Source organism: Catharus ustulatus, chromosome 9 (assembly GCF_009819885.2).
Source record: "Catharus ustulatus isolate bCatUst1 chromosome 9, bCatUst1.pri.v2, whole genome shotgun sequence".
NCBI lineage: Eukaryota > Metazoa > Chordata > Aves > Passeriformes > Turdidae > Catharus > Catharus ustulatus.
In genome coordinates, this window is record NC_046229.1 from 11553808 (window position 1) to 11577475 (window position 23668).

The following is a 23668-nucleotide window of genomic DNA, read 5'->3' on the forward strand; positions in this document are numbered from 1 at the left end:
AACCCACACCCTCCATTAGCAGCAGGTGCCAGAGCTGGAAGAATGAAGCAGAACAGTTTCTTCTTTCCTTTTAGAAAATACATGGTGACTACTTCCCTGCTAAAATATCTTCCTTACTGAGCACAGGTGGAACTTTTGGCTGAGCAGGACAGATCTTCCACCAGGTTACTGTGGCAGAGCAAGACCAACTACTTCTGAACAGATGTGTCTACTCAAACAAGTTTCTTCACCCGTGACAGATGAGGAAACTCCTATGTGAAATGAGAAGCCACAAAGCAGAAGTAAACAAGCCTAGTGTTTATAAACTGTTTGGTATCCTGTTGTTCCATAAATAGTCATTATTACCCAGGAGATCAGATCTGGTACATGCATTGACAAAAATCTTCAGCACGGGGTAAAAAACAGAGAAATGTTGTGGTTTCCTTATTTTAGTTTTCTTTCTTTAAACCAGAACCTGTAATCATATTTTGCCTCCTTCAAATTCTGGACATCCTTTCTCAGACGTTCCAAGAACAGCAGGAATAAGTCAGCCAGAGCAGACTGAGAGCTGGCCTGTTTAATCACACCCTTGGGACCAGCATCTTCCTCTGCAGATGCCTAAACTCCACAGACACAGTTTAAGAAACAAATCAAAGGCAAAAAGAGCTGGCCACCACCGGCTCTAAGCAGTTGCTTGTTTTGCCACAGGTTACACTAAGACTGTCTGGAGCTGTATGCTGTATCCATCCATGAGGTTACACATTTACAAACAAATTCTTAAAACATAAACAAAACTCCCAGGACAGATAGACCCTGTGCTACTCATCCCTAGTTCACTGCCTGGTGAAGCAGCTGGTGTGGCTTTGAACATCCCTGAGGCCACTCCAGAGTTGGTGTTTTCTTTCCAAACTGGAGCAAGACTCTCCCACCACAACAGCTGCCATCCCATGGACTTGCTCATGCTGCAGGCCAGCCCAGGACAGCACACCATGGAGCCCAGGGATTGTGTCACAAACAGCTTTCCCTTGCTTTTCTTTTTTAGGTGACTTAAAACTATCCCACTTTTCCTAAAGCATTCAAGGGTATTGTTTGTATTTAGAATAGTACAACCTTGGGCCAGTTTTCACTCTCATTGTAATATGTCTGTGAGAAACAAAAAAAGAAAAAAGTCCAGAAACAAACACTTCTGGTGGCTAACACAGCATCACCTTCCATTAAAGGCAGCAGAGAATGACTCTTGCTGACAGAGGCAACCAAAGTAAAATAGACACACAGACTTTTTCATCTTAGGAGTAAAATAATTGTGGTTTTATGCACTGGCATAGTTATTTATTCTTCTGGTTTCAGGTGCTCCAAAATCCCACAGAATGTCACACGTATTTTGATCTGTTTCATTCCAAGATAAATGAACTAACTTCTCAGCAATCTCTTTATCAAACTGATATCACCAGTGTAAACATGAAGCTAGGCTGGCACAGTTGATAAACAGATGAGAAACATGCTAAAATTGGTGTGACACCATTATCAGTTTAGAAAGGGGAAAACCATATAAACATCAAATCTTTTCTCTTTTCCAAGAACTCTACAAGGCGTGTAACTTGAAACTTACACAATCCTGAAGCTTACATCAGTTATTTAAGCTTGAAAGAAGAGCAAGTCAGCATGGCAGATGCAATGATTTTCAGAAGAATCACAGTTAAACACTTCTCAAGAAAGTTGGACACAGTTTTTCTTGTTTTCAAGTTGGACACTGGACTAAGCTACAGCCCTGACTTACACACAGGAAGTTCCTGTACAAGTAAATCAAAGTGTTTCAGGAGAAAAAGGACATAATTCTTAAATGTACAGCAGATTACACAAAAAGGAAACAACTTTTACTGGATGCATAAATCTCCAGAATTTAGCAAGACAGAAGCAGAATAAAAACCCACAGTAAGCAATACAAGTGAAATCAGCTATCCCATAGCACTGCAGTGTGTGTGGCAATACCCCTGTCCTGGTTCCCAGCATTATGTGTGTTTTGGGTTGGGTAAACTTGGGAAACCTCAGGAACTTCACCAAGCTATTGTGATCCCTGGCACTACTCCAACAGTTACACCATTGCTTTGATAGTATTTAGCAATTCATTTATGGATTTTATTTTGCTGCATACGTAGCTCAAAACTGTAGTAAAGGTATCAGAAAATAGTTGCCAAAGGAGCTTTTGCTGTTCTCTCTGTGATGGAGTCAGAGTTTCTACAACATTATTTGAACAATGTTCCCAAATGACTTTTCAAATTGCTAGAAAGAGAATTTATGATCTTTTCAGTTTTTACCTTCATTTGCCTAATGTAGAGTTGGATGGTTCCCCAGACTGTTTCTAATTTGGTCTAATAATCTTGCATAAATTATCAGGCTGCCTTTTCATCCATATTCTTAGCCAATGTGCACTGGCTTGGTGACAGCATTTGCATGCACTGAGACTCCTGAAATGTTTCAATAATAGAACAAAGTGAGCAGTAATAGAGGAGAGGGAAAGACAGAAGAGGAAAATAATTTGACTTGAAATCTACCCAAAGATAGGAAATGTGATGAAAGCCACCAGTAGGGAGTTCAGAAGGACTAATTATCCACTCCTGAACACAATTCAGAAAGCTGTGAGGGAAGCTGCACACTTTTCAACAGCAAGAGGAAATCACTGGTGACATACAAAGTCTCAAAGGTGCATGGAACTTGTTGGGGCTCTGGGGAGATAAATGGTGGTCTGAACCAATAAATATGAACCTTCAGAAAGTCAAAGTCAGAGCTTTAATCAAAAGAGATAAAAACATTTTCTTATGGGAATGTGAGGGAGAGAAAAGAAGCTAAGACTTGTATATTAAAACCACAGTGATATTACAGCTTAACCTTCAAGCTCACTGATAATTTTCATTTCTTGCATTCCATGCTCACTGAGATTTTCCTTTGTTTAAATGAATTTAGATCCCCAAGCAATCTTTCCTGCAAGATTTTCCTGGAAGTCAAACATTCTTACTGGTTTAAGAGGAGATGGGCCACAGCAACAGAGCCCAAACACACAGGCACAATAAAATATGCTCATTTAGTGGCATGAATTAAGTTTATTGCTTCTGCTGCAATCTTACATGCAAATATGGTTATTTATTTGTACCTTAGAAAAGCTGTCCCACCTTGGTTGTTTGTTTTTGGGTTTTTTTTGTTAACAGTCCACAATTTAGAAATAACTTTAGTATTCTGCAAAACAACAAGAAGCAAAAAAACCCCCACCCTCAAAACAACCAAACCTGTCCTGTTCCCACTCTAACATGATGCAATGTACTCATATTAAAACAAGAACACATATGTTCTGCATCTTTTTTGAAACCAGAAAGGCACATGCTCAGTAAAGTCCCTGTGTCCATGTTCCAGCTTTCATTTTATAGTCTCACTTAGTTCTGAAGTCACGAAAAAGACTGAAGACATACTTTTCAGTCACAAAGCCTGCACATCACATGGATTCACATACTTCATTTTACATTCTTGAGAGAGGTCAAACATGAAAGATTTTAGCAGCAAAAATGGCTCTGATACAGAATCTACTGTCACGATCAGCACATGGGAATTGCATATATTACTATACACATTTGTTTAAAGGTTAAAAAGTCAACATGGGATAGAAAGAACAACCTACATGAACTGAAGGTGAAACCATATTTCTGCGTCCTGAGCATCAGCTCCCCACATCCCTGTGCTGGTGCCCAGGCTGGCTGATTGAGTTTTTGCAGTGCCATCACCCTAGCACTTCAACTCTCAAGCTGCACCCCGGCAGGGTTTGTATAATGACATGGTAATTTTATAAAGTGAATCACTGAACTGGTCTGGATTAAAAATAATCTTGCACAAAATGAGTAGATGGATGGGGAGGGAAAAGTCATGTTCAGCTATAGGGATTATTTTACTTACCCAGTTCAATGCACTGTGCGCAGGCAGCTCTGCTCACTCAGGTGATGGAGCAGCACAAACTCTTTATGCAAACAGTGGGGATGCAGACACAGAGCCTTTTCTTTGTCTGTCTGTTTTTCACATCTACTCTTACATTATGCCATGTTTACTTCAACCTCACTGCAGCAGCATGCACATCACCAGAAGTGAGGCAATAAGCTGCTGCCATTGAATTTTGTTTTGAAGTACAAGCTCCAGCTGCTCAATCAGTGCATGAATTTCAGAGCTAGCAGTGAAGTTATGTGTCAGGTTTCATCTGCTCCTCTCTGGAATTACATTCCCAAGCATTGTTCTCTACAATAAAAAAATGAATGCAGGGAATCTGCCACAGAGAAAGTAAGTTACGTGATCACACTTTAAACAAAGCTTGGTTACCACCACTTCAGTACCAGAGGTTTGCAACACTCTGGACATGAGTTAAATGCTGCTGCTTAATCCCAGCTTCCTCCTACAGACAAGGCAGGTGCAAGGGCCTGAAGCAGTCAGGGTGTTGTGAAGGGCAATCCAATTGGCCCAGTTATAAATAGCAAGAACAGCTCAGACAACAATCCCAGTTTGAACATTAAAAAGCAAATGTCTCCTAACAGACTGTGCTGTATATTCACTAGAGCCAGCCACAGTGAAAATATTTTGTGAGATAACATATCTGCAACCTTTAGGCTGAAACATGAGAAATTTAAATCTCTAAAATGAGTCCATGACAATAAAACAAACATAGTAATTATACCCGTTGTATACTGACTCAATTTTGTCACTTAAATCTACACTAATACATATTTTTAAGTAATTTTCTTAGTAACTGCCTCCAAATTATATATAATATCTAACACACCAACTGCAGAGGTGAAAAAGCTGAGAAAGTTTTTCCAGAACCAAAATATAAAGGAGAAAAAAGGCACCACTTCATAAAATTCAAAAGGAAAGAAAGGTAGAGAAGTGCTAAATATTCCCTTTGCCAGCAGTGACAGTGGAACAGCAGCTGACTGCATGGGGAGATGTGTTACTGGAAAAGCCAGAGAGCTCTGCGTGGGGAGGTGCTACCCAGACACCAGGAGTGATTTGAGAGAGTGTGTGTTTTGGCTTGCATGTTTGTTTAGCCTGGGATTTACAAAACACAGAGTAAGGAAGGTGACAGGAGGTAAGGGCAAGCAGCAGTAGGCTTCAATCCCTGGCACGGCACAGGCCAGGTATTTAACAGCCTGGAGCTTGGAGAAATGGAAAACCCTGACAGCTTAACTGACCAGGGTGTCGACAACTTCTCTTCTATCCTTCCTTTCCCCTCCTGCAAGTCTTGAACTCTTTTAGCCAGAGTCAACCAAGAAAATGAAGGAAATTGATGATGTTCAGTATTTCCTTAGAAGAAAATACACCTACAACTTGTCCCTTCAAATTCAAACCTCAATAATGCAACAATGATATTTTCTTAGTCTTTGATGTGGAGAGAGGTGGGAAGTGTGATGAAGATTCCAGGTCAGCAGTTTGGCTTCCCCAAACACACTTTTGACACTGGCACCTGCGAAGTTCCTTCCAGAGCTGTGATTACAGCAGTTACTGGGACTACAAATATAACTGTGAGCTCTGAAACAATCCCTGTCATCATCACACACTATTTCTGAATGAATGCACAGGCAGAGAACAGGAGATTTAAAGGAGGGACAGGGATTTGAATACTCCCCATTCCCAGAACAGCAGCAATTGAAGGAAAGGAGAAAGACTTTCTCACAGCAGTGCCTGGGACACAGGGACCCTGACTTCAGTGGAAGTCTTAGATGTGTCCACTCTTCATTGAACACAAGCTGCTTTCACAGCTCACATTAACAAAAAGAACCACCTGAGTGTGTTTCAAAATTAGATGTACATTATACTTACATCTAGAAGACAAGAAACCCCAACTATCAATAACTAATTCAGCATATATATATATATACAATTTTATATATCCTAAAAAATTAAAAGATACTGTCCACTGCACCTGAAGAGACTCCAAGCTATGCAGCAGATACACCACATTACAGTCAGGCAACAGTTTTGAATCCCTGTAGCAATCCTCAGTGGCACATTAATTATCCAGACTATTTCTTCATGAGCTCTCAGGAACCACATGAAGCTGCCATCTTTTGCCTTCCTCTGGTCTCCTTAAATAGTTGATCACAGAGAAAGCAGCCATCACCTGCACTGAGAGACATTAAGCACTGAGCTCATGCCCTGTCATTTCAGTACAAGCCCATGCTGGGCATCGCAGTAATTCATGAGGCATGCAGACAGTTAGACATGCCTAAAGTCAGTTCCAAGTAGAGGGTTAAAAAATTCTCTTTCTAGAATATTTTTTTTCCTCTGAATATCTAAACAACAAAGCAAAAAAATGCGTGGGATGGACAGATGCTATTGTGTGCTTGTTATAAGAAGCACAGCTTCCTGAAAGGAGATATGGAAATGAATGTAGAAATATTTAGGATCAGGGGACCACATTTTTAAATTATCCTGACTCCTACTAAAGCCCTTGCTGAAGCTCCAGTTCCACCTAAAGTCCCTATCCCACATTTGCATATAAGAATGTGGTTTTTTCGCCTAAAGCATAAAAACTGCAAAACCGTATCTGTCAGACACCAATGGCAAATAAATTTTTACTGAGCTCTGATGTGAAGGAGACAGGAGACTACACTCTAAAGAAAGGCTTTCTGGTGCTGCCCCATCTATACTCCCCTAGCCTGGGGAAGTGTAGAAAGGCACAGGAGTCTATGACCTACAAAACCAAGGGGGAACTAAACATCAGAAAAAAAAACCACAGAAGAATGACCTCAGAGAAAGCCACTGAAATTTCTGTGGTTGGCATAAATCCATGTCATGCACTCTCTGCTGATATGAAAGCTTTAAAAATTTTGAACTTTATGTACAAAGAAGCAATTCAGCGTGAAAATATAAACCCAGAAGACTTTACAGGAGAGCTGTTTATCATCTGAGTGAAGAGCAGGCTACAGTATTGAAAAATAAGAAGGGGAAAAATACGGCTGTAAAGAAAATACCCATTGTTAATCAATAGAAAGTTCACACCAGAATAATCAAACAAACCAAACTGATTTTATTTCCGAATTGACTTTAAAAGGTTTGTGATTCATATAAGGCTATTTCTTAGCACCAATTGACTAGAAAATGCTTATAATCATATCCTTGGTGCAGAAATAGTCTTATGTACCTGAATCACAAATGATAAATTCACACTTTTGGTCACACCACCAACAGATTTGTTGTATATTGAACTTCCCCTTTCTCCCTTATTCTGAAACACTGTCAGATACTTTCTAAATAATTCTTTGCCATGTTCCCCTACCAAATACAGATACACAAGTCTGCAGGCTGCAGACATTCACTCCCTATTTACTGCCTCCTCTAATTTTTAGTACTAGCTGCCAAATTACAAGAGTTTGTGGTTGGAAAATTGCAGCTGAGTATTGAGTAGCTGAACTGTCCCAGGCTAGCATGTTAGCCACAACCCGTGGGCAGAGGACTCTTTTCTCATTTGATAAAGAATAGGGCATAGAAAGGGCTGTACACAGGCAGCATCGTTTCCTCAGTGAGGCCAGACACGCAGGAGACTGCAGCGTTACCACTGCAAATACAAGTTAGTGCCTTCTACAGAAAGGTCAAAGCATTAACTCCAGACTTGTAGGTGACCTCAGACCAACTAAAACAGTGTAATTCACTGAATATAGTAGTCTAATTCACCGACCTACTGATGCCATTTTAGAAAACTTGCCATTTTCTTTGTATCATTCTGAAACCAGCAACCTCACTTAAGGCATTTTGAGTCATTATCTGCTATTGGGAGATTTGCAAGAGGCGGAATCTTATTGTCCTGGAAAGTGAAACATTAGATAGCTCCTTCATTTACAGCAAGTAGCAGACACAGCCCAGCTGGCCAGACCTTACACTGAGATGCAGTTCTGAGATCATGCACCCATTTCTCTTGGTGGGGAGCCATTGTCGTGACTCAGATTACAGCACGTTTCTTTGAAGCTATGTCACTCTGCCTTTAAGGCACAATCATAAAAAAACCCAGAAAAGAAAGGCATGGGCACAAGGGTTAGACATCCATTTTGCCCAATACCCGATGTCTGTGTCCATGGGACAACACTCCAGTAAAAAGCCTAAGAAAGAGGGACTACAGCAAGCTACATGCTGCCCTCAACATCTGCTTAGGATGTAACTTAGAGAGTTCCATATCTGAATACTTAAGAGTAAACCTGGAGCACAATATTTGCATTTAATATTGCCAAATCTTGTCAAACCACATCATTCACTATGTTACAGGCTTATGAACACCCTCTGCTTGCTCTACTTGACAGAACATAATTAAGGCACAACTAAGTCCACCACACACCACAAACTGTCAGACCAGTCTTCTCCACAAACACTACCCTGCATCTATCAGAACTGAACTTGGTCTGCCATTTTCTTGCCCCACCACTTACTGCTGTGATCCCTCTGACATTCCTCACAGTCAGCTTTTGGCCTTACCACCTGGAAAAATGTGTTAGTGCTTTATTATTCATCCTCAGGTAGTTTATGAGCACTTGGAATAGCAGCAATCCCAGCACACTTTATTCCAGAAGACTCCAGGAGTAACATCCCTGCACTGCCCAATGTTCTCATTTTTTTAATACAGTTTCAACTATTTACCTACTCACTATCTAATCACTACATGATTACATCAGTTCAACTTTCCAAAAATCTTTGAAAAAGCAAGTGTTTGGTTGTTTTTGATTTTTCGGGCAGGGGTTTGTTTGCTTGGTTTTTTTTTCCATGCGTGCATTATGTTTCTTTTTTTAAGAAATCCAGATGAATTGTATTAGTTAAATCACCTTTATCAAATGCTGATCCAGTCATTGAAACAACACAAGCAGATTTAACAGGGCAGAAGCTCCTGCTGCAGAAGACAACTTGTCTCTGCTCTATCTGTGAATAAACACTAGTTCCATTCTTTATGTTTAAGTTCTAAGAGGAGCCTGATACAGAAATGAGGCTTGCTCTTAGCTTCCACTTTCCCAAACACCACCCCAGACCCTTCTTGAAAAGCCCAGCACGTTTACTGCTTTTCATTCTTCCATTCTAAGGCCAATTTAAGCAATGATTATACACAACCGTGTGTAACTCGGCAACTTCAACACCGAGTTCCTCACAAAGTGAGAACTTTTCCTAGCAATTCTTTGTGCTAGGAATTCACTCCAAAATGTCAAGCTTCTGTCACTTTCCCCCAGCCTGTCCCCTGGAAATGAAGGTTCCACATGGGAACTGTTCTGCAGTGAATAGCAATGCAAATAACTTCTCTGCTATAGCTTTACCTTCCCTTAGCTCACATGTAATATTATGAACCTCTATCAGCTCATCGGGAGCTCTGACAGGTTTTCTGCCTTTGACAGTTAGACAAAAAGCTTCTTTATTTTTTTTAATGTCTTTACAAAGTTGTTCCTCAACATTTCTTTTGCTCTACCTCATTATGGTTTATATTTAACCTGCCAAAGTTAATGCTCTTTCCTATTCTGCTCATTTGGATACAACTGCTTCAGAAAGATGACTTATTTCTAAGAGTCTTGTTTACTTTACTGTTTAAGCAAGTCGTCGTTCATTTTTGTGACTTTTCTTCCATCTCTTATTTCCCCTCCCTTCTCACACTTTACCATTGAAACTGGACACAGTAGTCGAGAAATCTTGGATTGTGAGGTTTTGTATTTTAATTTTAAGACAGTGTTTCACATAAAATTCTCAACGTTTTTTGTGCATATGAAATAGTACTTAAGAAATGGTATTTTGTTAAGATTACATGAAGATTTCTCTATCTGCTTCCAAGATAGAGTTTCTTTTCTATCTTGAAGGCAAAATCTGCATTTGTTCCTCCCAGATGTTTTATTTCATGTTGGATATATTAACATATCTTTGTTGGACTGTGGCCATTTAAATCAGGCAATCCAGATTGTTCTCTAAAAATAACTGACCCTTTATTTAGTACTCTGCAACCTAGGATTTTTTCCAGATAGGATTATTGATGAAGGGATCAAGCATTGCTAGAATGAGAACTGATCAAACAAACAAACATACATACATTTAGTCTTTCCTTACCATCAACCACATTTTGGTATTTCTCAGGTCATTGCTCTTTAATCCATCCAGCACTTGTTCATTCTTGGTAAAGTCTGAATTCTCATTTTTACCAGTAAAAATGCACTTACCAAGCAGAACTACATCCTCTGAGAAATATTTATTCTATTTCAACTATTTCTACCATATTTTGCCTATTTACATTTTAAATTGCACTAAAAAGCCAGAAACCTTTAAAAGGAAAAACATTTATTCATTTTATTCATGCTTGAAAACAGCCAAACCAACGTTATCCAAATATTAAAAACAGTCAACAAAAACACACATTTTACAGCAAAGACCAAGCCTAAAAAATGTCAGTTGCAGAGATGATGGTATCCTAATGACACAATCAACTGAAAACCACAGCTAGAATAAAACAAATCAAGCAGCTCAAATCTTTAAATGAACAAGCATGATAATTTGGCTTTAAGAGTTCTAAATATATTAAATATATACCTGGCTTGGTAATATTAACAAGGAAAGTCACAGAAGAGAAGGAATTTTAAATGCAGCATGATTTTTTTTTCAGAACTACTGATTAGCTATCCTTACATCAGTACTTGGTAAAATAATGAAATGCCCACCACTGAATCCTCTTGGTAAAGAAATCAAAGACATCACAGGAAAAAATGTCAACATTAGTTAAGTTTTAGGGTCCATATTAGATGAGCACCTGAACATAAACACCTGAAGAGATGCTGTCTTTAAAACTGTGAATATGATTTTTCAATGTATGAACAAGACAATAACCACTTGCTTGGACCAAAACCACATTTGTATCTCTTTGCATGGAATTAGTTCAATGCAGTCAACTACAGGGAGAAGGTGACTGAACAGAGATCTGTAAGCAGCTGCTGAGGGAGAGAATAAATATCACTTCAGATTCTAGGCTCCTTGTCAAAGCCAAAGTCTTTTTTAAATTAAAATAAGATTAATAGTTTTGTAATAATGAGTTCATCCTACTCTCTACTATTTATATTTAATATGTACACAAACACAGATTTTAAAGCACTCGGTTTCAGTTCTAGTATTTATATTCTAACCAGAGTTCCAAAATTCTCACAGATGATAATACTGATAATTGTTTGGTTTACACTGGTGATGGAGAACTTTAGTGTTTTGTTTTGTTTTTAAGGCTTATCTGTAGTATCTACTGGTTACAAGGCAATGTCAGATGTATTTTTTTTTTTAAAAAAGCTTCCAGACACCATGCTTGTCAACAAAAACAAAGACAGAAGATAGTTTAGAAAATAAAGTTTCAGGCTTGGCTTGAAGGTCATGATCACTCAACCTAGCCTTTAGATACACAGGTCATGGAAATTCCCTCCTCACAAGAAATAAAATATCTTTTTTGTAAAAGTACCAGTTATGTTAAAAAGTCCACAACCTCTTTTGCCAAAGAGATCATTGCACTATAGCATGTCTTTCACACGTACAAGAAGCTTGTAAAATGGTCAAACAACCATTTGGTCAATTTTTCCACCAAACTGAAATCCTTGAGCCTCAACAGGTTAATGTTCCTGTCCATCTATTTTGTGAACTGTCTCCAACCAATTCTACAAACTTCAGGCACCTGAGGAACGCTTGACCCTGTTCTCCCAACAAGACCAAATAAACCCAAAACTAAGTACAGCAAAACATCACACTTTACTGCCTACTCCAGGTAACTTAATCACAACCAAAGCTTCCTAAGCATTGCAGCATCTGGTACCAGCAGTGAGCCTGACCACACATTTGCATCATGTTCTGACAACATAATTTGTTTTATTACTCAACACCCAGAAGTCTCTACTCTTTGAGCAAAGTCCTGGTCAGACTGAAGGCAACTGAGCCATTGCCACCGACCACTCAAATAATCCAGAATTTCAACACCAGTCTCTCAGTGAGCCAATCAAGGGACACAGTAATGACACTTTTCAAGACAAACTGAGCCCACCACCCACCTTGAAGGAGGAGAGGTCATCAGGGGAAGTGGGAGAAAACCTCCCACAGTGATTACTTACTTTGGGAAGATGACAGTCATGAGCGCTGATGCATAGCCTGGCTTGCACACTCCCTCAGAGAAATTGGCATACTTTGATGCCAGTTCTGGGGGCCTGTGGAAAAACAAGTACAGAATCAGGACTCTCCTGGCTATGAACTAGTTTTTGCAATCATCCAAGTAATTTTTCTCCTTATAGCTTTGCAGAAAACAGCTGCAGGGAGTAATTGCAAACATAGACAAATATTTATTTGTTGCATTATGGTATCACACAAGAACAACAAGGGAGAGAGGTAAAGATACCTGAAATACCACTAAACCACTGGTTTTGCTGAAAGATTTTCATAGCTAGTAAGGTAAAGTTCATGGAAGAAAAATATCAATATATCATTTTAGACTTCAACTTTTCAAAAAGAAAAAAGATAAACAGCACTTTGCTTTGGCTATTTTTCTAAGTTATGATCAAAGTTAAAATTATAGAAAAGTATTATTTAGAAGATTACTTAAAGATAGTTTTAGGAATTTGAAACAAAGCTTCAAGCGGTACTGGCAAGGTATCATCAAGGGATGAGTGCTTTCAGTATTTGGAAGAAATGACATTGCTGCTGCTTTGTTGAGGTGTGTCTTAATTCAGCTGGACTAGTGACTCTTGGGCCAAATTTAGAGTATGTGGGTTTCTTTCTCATTCAGTTTCTGTACAGAAACAAGAGCAGTAACTCAATTAAAGATGTTTCAGCCCACTATATGCATTTACCATAGGTCTGCTGAGTGACCTAAATAACCATAATTTTGTGTCCCTATTCACCACCTGCAACATTCTTACATTTATCCATTTCATTAAAGCATTACAAGGGTTAATTCACGTAGGCTTTCAAAGTAACATTAGCTTTCTTAGTGTCAGCCACAATATGAGGATTGTTAATATTCCTTCAAAGAACAACAAATAAAGCATTTACAGTTCCACACTCAACATTCACTGGAAGCTGCAAAGACTCAATCAGTAACACTGTTCTTGATACAGCATTATCAGCAACAGGCAAGTAATGAAAGGTTTCTACCTGCAGTTCAACAGTAGGACTCAAATGAAGATGACAGTGCAGCTTCACAGAGCAGCACCACAAAATCAGTTCTGAAGAGCCTGTTATTATCCCAGTCATGTTCTTTCCCAGGCATCACCAATATCACTTAACCAGCAAACTATTACTAACTGCAATGAATGTGGATTCAGAGTTTCAAAATTACATATAGGAAGGACGGTAACTCCATGCTGAACTGGTAGTAACTATTCTTCTACTGGTTCTGCATTACCTTTTAAGAGGCCAGTAGCCAGTTCCAACAGGATGAACAATAGATAGATAATTAATTTTACAACTAGCTGCATACAGTACAGAACCTCCTATAGGTCCTTAACTATAGGAAAATGGTCTCTGTATACAGAAGCCCTATAATTCTGAATGTACAGATATACACAGAACCTCTATGGCTCTTAAAGAATAAAATCTATTTCTGCTGAATAAAAATCTGAATCTTCAACAGCTGAAAGAGAAAAGAAACTGGAGAAGATAAACAGTCACTGTAAGTATTTAATTTCTTAAGACATTTTAGCTAAAAAAGCACCATAAAAAGCTTAAGAACATTCTGTCATATCCTGCATAGTTATGGTCCCAACATAGTTATGGTCCAAACCTTTTGCCAATACATTTGGCCATTTACACTGTCAACTATTTACAATAAAGTTTAGATATCTCTAAACATATGATAAAGACATTGAGAGAAAGAGACAGGTGTAACATTGTCTAGCACAACCCCAAATCCCTGAGTTTGGTTTCCACAGGTGATGATGTGATATCATAATACATTTCTTTAAATGAGAGATGAGAAAATATCTGAGAAATGAGCATCCAAAATAATTTGCATTCTTACGTTCTGATGCCAGTCAGGATCTGTCTATAAACAGGCACATGAAGGGCTGACAAAACAAAAGATTTTAATGATGCTAAAGTACATTCCCTTCTGACACAGTCAAAAGGGACAGCAGGATGTACGGATCATGGCCTGTTGAAGCATTTCAGATATGAAGAAATGGGGGAAAACTAAACTTTTTTCAAGCAAAACTAAGTGTTGCTAGAATTTTATTCTGTAGGCAACATACAGAAACCTCTAGTACCAAAACCTTCAAACACAAGTAGAAAGCAACTGGAATTTATCTGCAGCCACCACGGTAGTGAGTCATTGCTGGCAAACTTGTATAACTATTTCAACAGCAGGCCTGTCTCAAATGACCTCAGTGGTCACACAAAATATCTTGTGCCACAAACACAGGCATTTTTCTCTTTTCTGATTTAATGGTGCTTTCATTATCAAATTAAAACATCACTCAGATGCCCATCATGGTGTTTCTGCACAAGAATAGCAGGCTGAGGCCCTCCTGTATGTGAGTGCCCTGAATGGAACTCGCTGCATACTGATGGGGGGGAGCTGTCAGAACAAACCCACAAAGACACTCAGAGCTGCTAAAGCCCCCAGGCCGAGCTGTTAACATTTCTTGGATGTGATGAAGTTCATGATCCAAAGTGCCAGAGGCAGAACAGTTCTCTAAGCCAACTGTAGCTGCCATCTCGTATCATTCAACATTTGCTCATCTCCTTTCTTGGTGCCGCATTTTGAGTCAGCAAGCTACAGAAAACTAGAAAGGGGCACTCTACACTTTAAATCCATCTAGGGACATGTTTTATTTGTTCAATCTCTTTGAAACAGGCACTGCATACTCTCACTGCCAACATGCTCATAATGATAAACCCCCAGTAGGTGTAGCCCAGAGCAAATTTAGAGTAAATCTGGATACAGCCTTGCTGTTTGCCATTCTGCTACTGGATGAAGCTATCCAAGTTAACATCATTTTAGATATATACATTTGCTTGGTGGGTATTTTATTCTGCAAGATCCACAAATCTTCCAGAGCTCGGTCTTCCATAAATCAGGATGCAAAACATCCTGCACAAAGCATCCCACAGAGGACTATACATCTTTCAAACAAATCCAACTTTGAAAAATCAGTGTTTGTAGCTATGTGGTCATGTAATAAAAGAAGTGTAGAGAACTGAAGTCTGCAAATTAGCATCTCCTTTGTATCTGATGACAATGTACCCTACTACACTGCTCCAAAAATTGTGGCTTCTTTGACAGTGTTTTTATTTCCAAATGGGAAAACCAAACACTATTACTTTCTTAATGCTTTAGAAGCTAGTAAATAGCTTCATCTCACTAGCCCATTACTGTGCCTGGACTCCAAGGCCTTCCTGATAAGCCAGACAGCCAGGAGCCATGTCATAAGCATGATTGCTTATGACAGAAGCCTGCAAATCTCTACATCTTCCAGGTCCAGGTAGATTATCCCAGTTTCTGATTCTCATGCTCATCCTGGGCTGAGGTAGTTAAAAAGATAGTGGACACAGCAGAAATAAGGTAATTAGATATCACTGTGGACCCTTTAAATTTTGCTCAGATTTTGTGCAGGAAAAAGCTGGTAAAGTAAAAAATTTCTCCAGAATAAATGAGAAAAACAAGTCACAGTCAGTAACTGTAAACATCTGCTGTTTTTAAACAAGTGCCTGCATGAGGGTGAAGTTAAAGGGAAGTAATTGGCTTATTCCACTAAAGAGAAAATGCACTCTTGCTTTTTTTTCTGACTTTTCCCTTATGAGACCAGCACACATCCTGAATTCTTAAGATTTTCTGTGCTTTTTTACACTGTTATGTGGACATCAATCTCAACAAAAATTTCACAATTTGGACAAGTTAAAAATCCAGCTGCTTTCAGAGGATTTAGAAAAAGTAACAAGATTTTTCCTTCTGCTTGCATTTGGCAGATGCGTGTCTTCTTTTAATCTCAAATATGAAAACGTCACCATGGTTAATTCCTTCATCATGTCCTGATCAGGGATAGCATGTCATCCTTATAGACTGGAATCTAAATCCTTTTTAAAAAAGAAATTAGTAATACAACTCAGTGTTTAGATTACTAAAAAAATGACCACAATTAAGCTCATGTAACTGAATATTACAAAATCTACTTGAAGAGACAGATTTTGCTGCTTTGCCTTTCACATGGAATTTCAATTTTGGATTGTAAAAAATCAAAAAACTTCATCTACTTGAGATCATCTTATTTGAGGACTGATGTCTCTTGCTGTTACTTTTGCACACCAAATATATGAACTGACATTTCTGAAACAAGGAAAAGGAGTCCTTGGCAATGTGATCTTTCTCCTTGGGATGTCTTTCTCTTTGGTTCAAAATAATCTGAGTCTTATGCCTACACAGCAGGTCTACAAAGTGTATGTCATGATATATAAAGAATGAACAGGAGATGGAATAAAAACATGAAATGAAAGTATATAAAAATATAGTGAGGTATAATGGTGCAATAATGAAATATTAGCACATAATTTGGCAGATCACTAAATCAAAGCAGTTAATGCTGAGACCCCATGGCTACACCCTGTGAGATTCAGAGCATTTTAATTTAGGTAGGACTCCCTGGATTGGCTGCATCCACCATATACAGTCATGGCTCAGTGTTGGCTAAAGGACAATTTTGTAGACTTCTGGAATAAAAATTTCAGTTCAGTTTTCCTCAAATAAGCCGAGGGCTATATTTAAATCAGCATACAGTAAGAACTAGTTAGAGGATTTGTTTCAGAACTGCAGGACTACTTAAAAAATACACAACTGAAGACAGAAGCAGAATGGTTAGGGTGTGCATTTGTATGTATTGCACTTGATATCAAAAGGTCACAGATAATTGAATGGTTTTTGTTTTATACATCAGTCATAGTCTAATAAATAAACACCTTCCAGTCCTTGATATTTTTTCATAATATCATATATGCTTGTAAAGCAACAAATTCCATTCCATGGGGGAAACCCCTGAAACAAAACTATAAACCAGCCCTCCCTTCCTGCCCAACTGGCAGGTAATTCTATTAAATACAGAGGAGAGAAAGTAAGTGCTCTGTCAACTCTCCCCTTCATTACAGACTGCAAGGTTCACAGCAAATACAAGAACTTTACTTAAAGGCAGGAGAGGACACCTTCAGCAGGTTTGGTGATGCAGCTCCTCAATTACTGCTACTCAGCCTGAGAAAGAGAAGTCATTTACATTCACCTATGAATGTATCCCGTACACCAGGGCAGTGCAAAATGCATCTCCTCTGCCTTCATAAGTAGAGTTGTGACTATCACATCACTCAGGTGGAATCTCCTCAAGTGGAAGACTGAAACCAACCACAAAACCCTCCCCTGGGTACATGGTTGGAGCTTCATGTTCACCAGGACCACAGTGTGGGTTGGGAAACGCTGAACAGAATTTTAAAAGGCTCCAATTACAGTTCTTACAAGTTTGCAAACTTGGGTTCAAAACATTACACAGTCTGATCATTTGATAGTTGCTATTTTCCAGCTGAAGAAAAAGTAAACAAACAAAAGAAAGGAATGAGTAGATACAAAGAAGAGGAAAAGCAAAATGCTTACATTGAAAGAGATGGGAACTGCATCTACTGCCCTATAGCCAGAAAAATAAATGTAAATATTTTCAAATGTTACTCCAGTATGTAAGCAAATTCCCCAAGGAGATTGTATGGCCAGATACAAGGAAAGATGATCCAAATCCCTGTTTCCAAAATGACATGATGAATGGTAAATTCTGCTTCTCTATCAAGAGCTGTGGCTTCTTATGAAATTCATTTACAATGATAATCAACACACAGTTTTATTTATTTATTAGGACTACTCAAGAACAGCAGCTGAAGAAGATTAGGTTACATTAAATTTGCCCTGAAAATCAAAGTTTTGAAGACTATTCCACCAAAATCCAGAACCTACCTTCACACCCCTGAAGGAAGAGTTGACTGGAGCCAGTTCTGCCTTTGGGAAGTGCAGGGCAGGCAGAGGGTCGGGGACAGCTCAGAGCAGAACCCCTGCAATGCCACCTGCCCTCTGAAATGCCACTTGGCACAAACACACTGAAAAGGCTTCCACCCATAAAGAAGTCATGAGCACCCTAGTTCCTTACTAAATTCCATTCCTCATCTTTGCAGTAGTAGAAATTAGATTAATAGGCAGAAGAATTAATTTCAGATTAGTCCCAGCAGTGCTAAATACATAAACATCTTAAATACAGATATAAGTGATTTCTCTATCTCATTGTACCATCCCTTACAGTTCCAAGGACCAAGAACCCTGCCTGGAGCTTCTCAATTAATAACCTTTAATCAATGCCTAAAAGTGTCAGGATTCTCATGAGAAAAAGAATAAGAAGTTTTCAAGGTAGACAGTTTTTATCTGTTTAAGTAAATAAAGAAAATACTGAGTTTTAACAAAAAGAGATTTAAAAGATGAAGATAGAAAAATCCACCAAAGTCCATGGCACATTTTGTATGTGACCTCATGCTGCATACTCCTCCAAGATTGAGTAATATCCCTGATCTCTCAACCTCCTTTGGTTTCTGTAAACTTTTCCTTCGGAAAAAAAAAAAAAAAAAGAAAAATCTGTTTTAGTTACACCTTACCTTCAAGACTAGTAGCCCAGAGAAAAAGCAGAATTGTGTTCAAATAGACACAGATGAGGAGCAAAGAAAACAGTCCATTTCATGTTTGTTTGTGTTTTTAAAGAAACATGGTAAAAAACAACTGGCAAGAATACCACTTGTTAGATTAAATAAGAAGCACAAAATCCAGAAATTTTATATTCACAGAAGGTAGACATTTAACAAAGGAAGGAGAAAAAAAAAAAAAGAAGAAGAAGAAGAAGATGACTGCTTGCTGAGTTTTTAATTATTTACTAATCTTTGGACAAAACACATAGAACTTGACAATGAAATAACTTTCTGACAATCAACACAATTCTTCAATTTATATTACTGGACTTCTAAGTCCAAAATGACTGGGTTTCCATCCTCAGTGCAAAGTGTCAGCATTCTGGTTTTACAGAGAGGAGATAAGGATAACCTAATGAAGGATAATCACACTGTTTGGAGATAGGATGTGTTAGGACCCAGTAGGCAATAAAAACTCTCTCAGCAGTCAACTGGGATTCCCAGCTGGACTCCTTTCTCAAGAACCTTCTGAAGAATGTCTAAATGAACTCTATTTCTCCAAATCCAGAAATTATAGCTCTCCCTGATATTAGCCCATGTGATTCTCAAAACCAGCAGAAATTAAATGCTGTGATTCTCTATTTAAAAGCCTCTCAAAAACCACTGTTAGCACAAAGGCCATAAAAAGCGAGGCAATTAAAAATCTAGCAAGAATAAAATGCTCACCTACCACATCCATTTTTGGCTAAACAGAGGAATGGAGGAAGATACATTGCAACATCATAATTTTGTTGCTGTAACCCATAATTCTTCCTTAGAAATCCTCATCTGTTACTTCTGCAGATCCAGCAGTGTAGGTCCAGGAGTGGTAACAAGTGCTGAAGCGATGAGAATTATTTATTAAATCCAATTGGAATCCAGGAATCCTCTGCTCAGACTAACAGCAATCAGTACATCTGAAAACAAAGATACTTCCACTAAGCCTATAGCAGTGGGGGAAAAAAAGGTCAACTAAGAATTCCTGGAGCAGCACAGCCTAAATTACAGTTTTATGTCTGTGGATAATAGAGTTTATTACAGTTGAGTGTCAAAATCCAATACTTAGCAGTTCTATATGCAAAATGAGAAAATCAGCCACATTAAGGTTTCAATCACCAAATCTTTCTTCAGAAAAATGTAGTTCACTTCACTGTAGAATGCACCAGGCTATGACTCAGTGTTTTGCTAGGTATGAGAGCACACCTAGAGCACATCAGAATATTGTGGAAAATGTCAACTGTGATTTATTATTCACTATTCCCCATATCATTGAAACATCAAGCAAAATTACGCTGAAGATATTCAAATAGACAAAATGAAGCACTTGTCAGTTAACACACAGTTAATAAGCAGATTTCTTCATATCAGTATGTTATAGACACCAGATGTGTAAATGGGATCAAAAGTTATAAAAAGGCCTAAGAGCATTCCCAGTTTGGGAATCCTAAAGCTTCTTCCCCTTGGAAGCTGGAGAGCAACACTGAAGCAAGGACAGTCTCACAATTGTGTATTTTCCTCCACCCCTAAACTAGGGGAGCATTTTGAGACAAGATATTGGAGCAGGTGAGGCTTTGCTCGGGCCAGTTTTATTTTCCCACAGAAGAAGTTCAACCTTTTTGTTGCAGTAGCAGATCTATTGCACAGACAACCAGAAGACATCAAACCTTAGGGGAATAAACTCCACTCGGAAAGATCTCAGCTACTGAGAGAGATGAAAACCTAACAGCAACACTTCACAACATCCTTCCTTTTCAGTTTCTTCAGTAACTTTCCAGGGCTTAGGGTGATAAAAGCTGCCCTTTAAACTCTTCTTTGGAAGGTCTGGACAGCCTGGGAAAAAATAACAACTTAAGTCCTCTAAACAAAAGTAAAAGCCAACTTGATATGGCAAGGGTGCTCCCCCTCCTCTCCAGACTGGACTGAAATTCAGAGGAAAAAACCACTGGTCAGTGAATAAAGTGTTCTAGACAGTATGCAGAGGTGACCTCACAATTGGGGAATGTGGTTTAACAGTAGTTTTACAAAATGCTGTATATAGTCATGAGGTTTTGAATTTTTCTCACTCCTCTTTCTGAAGCAGTAGTCCAAAAAAGGCTGTCTCCACTGACCTATATTAGAGACAGATGTCATGAATTCAAACAGACATCAATTAATCTAGTAAGTACTACACTGAAGTCTTAAGAAGAATGCTGCAGGAGAAAAAATGCTTCCTCCAGAAGTTCTGCTGTAAATACAGAACACAACCCTGACCTGGAAGAACCTTTGCAGTTACCATGACTAAAAGTGCCCCCATAAAACTAACAAAAATCCAAACTGCTTTAGGGAAGATAGTGAATAGCTGGAACCTTTAACAGTAAGAACAGCTGCAGAATCTCTAAGATCAAAAAAGCCCTCCTGTTTACACCATACATTGTTCTAGTGAATGCTCTTCTGCTAAGATGAATGCCTTCTTTTTTCTTCCTTCCCTTCAAAGAGCTGTTGTTTGTCTGAAAAGGCTGCCCAGCCAACATCCAAACTGCCACAGGTAAGCATCATGAGTCAGAAAACTCAATAAAGTTTGTCTCAAAGAGTTGTGAATAGCCCAGTTAATCAGACTGTCCTTCATCTCGTATCATCATAGCTTCACTGAACACCAGCCCTCCATCAGGTGGCTGAGACAGAGAGAAGTGTTTTCTCCAAATTGTTTGGTGAACTGACTAAAGGAGAGCTCCAAGGCTGAGCCATAAAATAGGTTTCCTGTCTTAACAGAACAAATCCCATCCTATCCTCTCCTCCTCGTTCATTCATCAAAATAGCCACACTTCACAAAATCACCTGAGTCAAGTCCGATGATATTAAAATATAGTTTTGACTCCTGTATAGATCAGAGTCACTGACTCAAACAGCCCAGTGATACAACCACCTTTGAGAATTTCTGCCTTCAATGATGTAAAAAAGGGTCACTAAAAGAGGATGAAAAGGGACAGAAGGAAGGCACCCAATATTTTGCAGCTCTACAGGACACCACGCACAGTTTTGAGGTCTTCAAGATTAACTCTTTTAAGGAGCCGGGGGAAGATATTTCTAAGCAGGAATTAAAAGGTCTGAAATCAACCAGAATTATCCAAACACATTCATTATGGAAATTTAAAACACTGTTTGTTGGCTTTTCAGTTTATTCTTTGATGAGTTGGAACAGATTGCACGGCAGACAAAGCAGGAACAGCACATACATGTTCTCAGTTTTTTGTGCTTCCTTTTGTGGTTCTGATTCTCATTTCTTCAAGCTGCAGTGGGGCTGCAGCTAGCGTTAGCAGTAGCATTTCTGCCTGTTTTCATTTCTGCTGTGAACTGGGAAAGAATCTGTGAATGTTAGAATAAAAAGTATTTCATTAAAGTTAATTAAACTGCCTAGTTTTCTCAAAAGTAAATATAGAAAACCTCATCTCAGCCTCATAATTTAATTCCAACATCCATAATCTCAAAAACATCTTACAGCAACAGCTGCTGCTTCCCTAACATGTCACATAAGACACAGCTTTCTGCTGCAAAGTAGCCTTCATCATGTTCTGTTTACTGCAATGGGTATCATACACCATCACCTCTCCTAGTCAGGTCTAGGGTCCTTTGGAATACTTCTCCAGTGCAGATTTCTCAAGGATGCTAGCAGCAACATCATGCTTCCTGAAGGAAAAAGCATATCCTAAATTTATCAACCTAATCAAAACTTACCTCGTCCTTCGATCTTAGAACTAAAATAAAGAGGTCTTTGCTCATCACAACTTACTATCAGGTTTCCAGTCTTAAAACTGGGAACAGAACAAGTAAAATACCCTTGGATTATCTTTAACAGGGTTCCTTCATTCCTCTCTCTTGCTAGATGGTTCTCAAGCACAACAATAAGGCTTCTTCCATCCTTGCAGCATAATAAGATACTGTTTTCTTAACTAACAGATGCTAATCACAGCTGTTAAAAGTATGCCTTGCCTTGGTTTTAGCATGCAAGAAGTCTGTATGTGTTTGTTCCACTAAACCCTTTCCTGTCTTGATGACCTACTACATACTCTCGAAATTTATGTATGGCAATCTTAGCAGAATGAGGCAGACAGCAAAGCTTTGATATCTCTGTTCACATTATACCAATGCAGAAGACAAAATTAGAGGCAGACTGAGTAGACTAAGTTGTCTCTTCCAACACATTCAATTTACAAAATCTGAGAGCCACCTTACAAATTAAGGGCTGACAACTGAGTTGTATCTGGATACCACAGCAAGTGTGTTCTTCAGAGTAAGTGACAAGGTTCAGAGGGAGGTTTGATAACAGTATAAAGTTCACCTGCTGGAATACACTTGATTTCCATTCAATCATCTGGTCAGGGTTCCCTGAAACATTTCCAAGAGAACACAGAAGGGGCATAGGGTTTCCTTTGGAGGTGGAACACTGCTGGCCTTGCAGGCAGGCACAGAAGAGTTGATGCTTGGTGATCACACACACACATTCAGGATTTTCAAGAGGAAGCTCTTGCACCAGTTTAAGGATAAATTCACAACTGCTTTGATTCAATACAGGCAGCAACAAATCACCTGCTTCCACAATGTGTGCTGGTGCTTTGCTCTTTATGACCAAGATCAAGAATAAAATGATTAATACCAGTGTTTTAACATAAATCTCTATCAAAACCCACAAACCCACAGAACATCTAGCCATATTTCTAATCTCTTTCACAGAAGTTTTGGGAATGACCAATGCTTATATAGCCCAATTCAATCAATTTTTATAAGGTATTCAGGGAAGAAGGTCTTTCTAGGAGGATATTTTGTCTCTAAGTTTTAGAACAGATTTCTGAAGGAAAAATGTGAAGTGTAGCTTCTAATGTGCTCTTCTCTCAGGAGGACAAAGAAACACGAGGACCCCCATGCCAGTTATGAGCTATTAGGTATTCCCTGAATGGAGTTTTGCCACTAAAGCAAATTTAGCCTT

At 38.8% G+C, this 23668-nt stretch overlaps 1 protein-coding gene across 11 annotated transcripts in view; it reads right to left on the reverse strand.

The window, feature by feature from the left end:
• Window positions 1-23668, reverse strand: part of ST3GAL3 (ST3 beta-galactoside alpha-2,3-sialyltransferase 3) — a 178144-nt gene that overhangs the window by 95797 nt on the left and 58679 nt on the right. For 8 of the 11 annotated variants that reach the window (XM_042779551.1, XM_033066987.2, XM_042779550.1 and 5 more), the window contains one exon: window positions 12096-12188. The exons of the other annotated variants lie outside the window; for them this stretch is intronic. In XM_042779551.1, the coding sequence (XP_042635485.1) occupies window positions 12096-12188 (93 nt within the window). The remainder of the gene's footprint in view (window positions 1-12095; window positions 12189-23668) is intronic. 11 annotated transcript variants of the gene reach the window in all.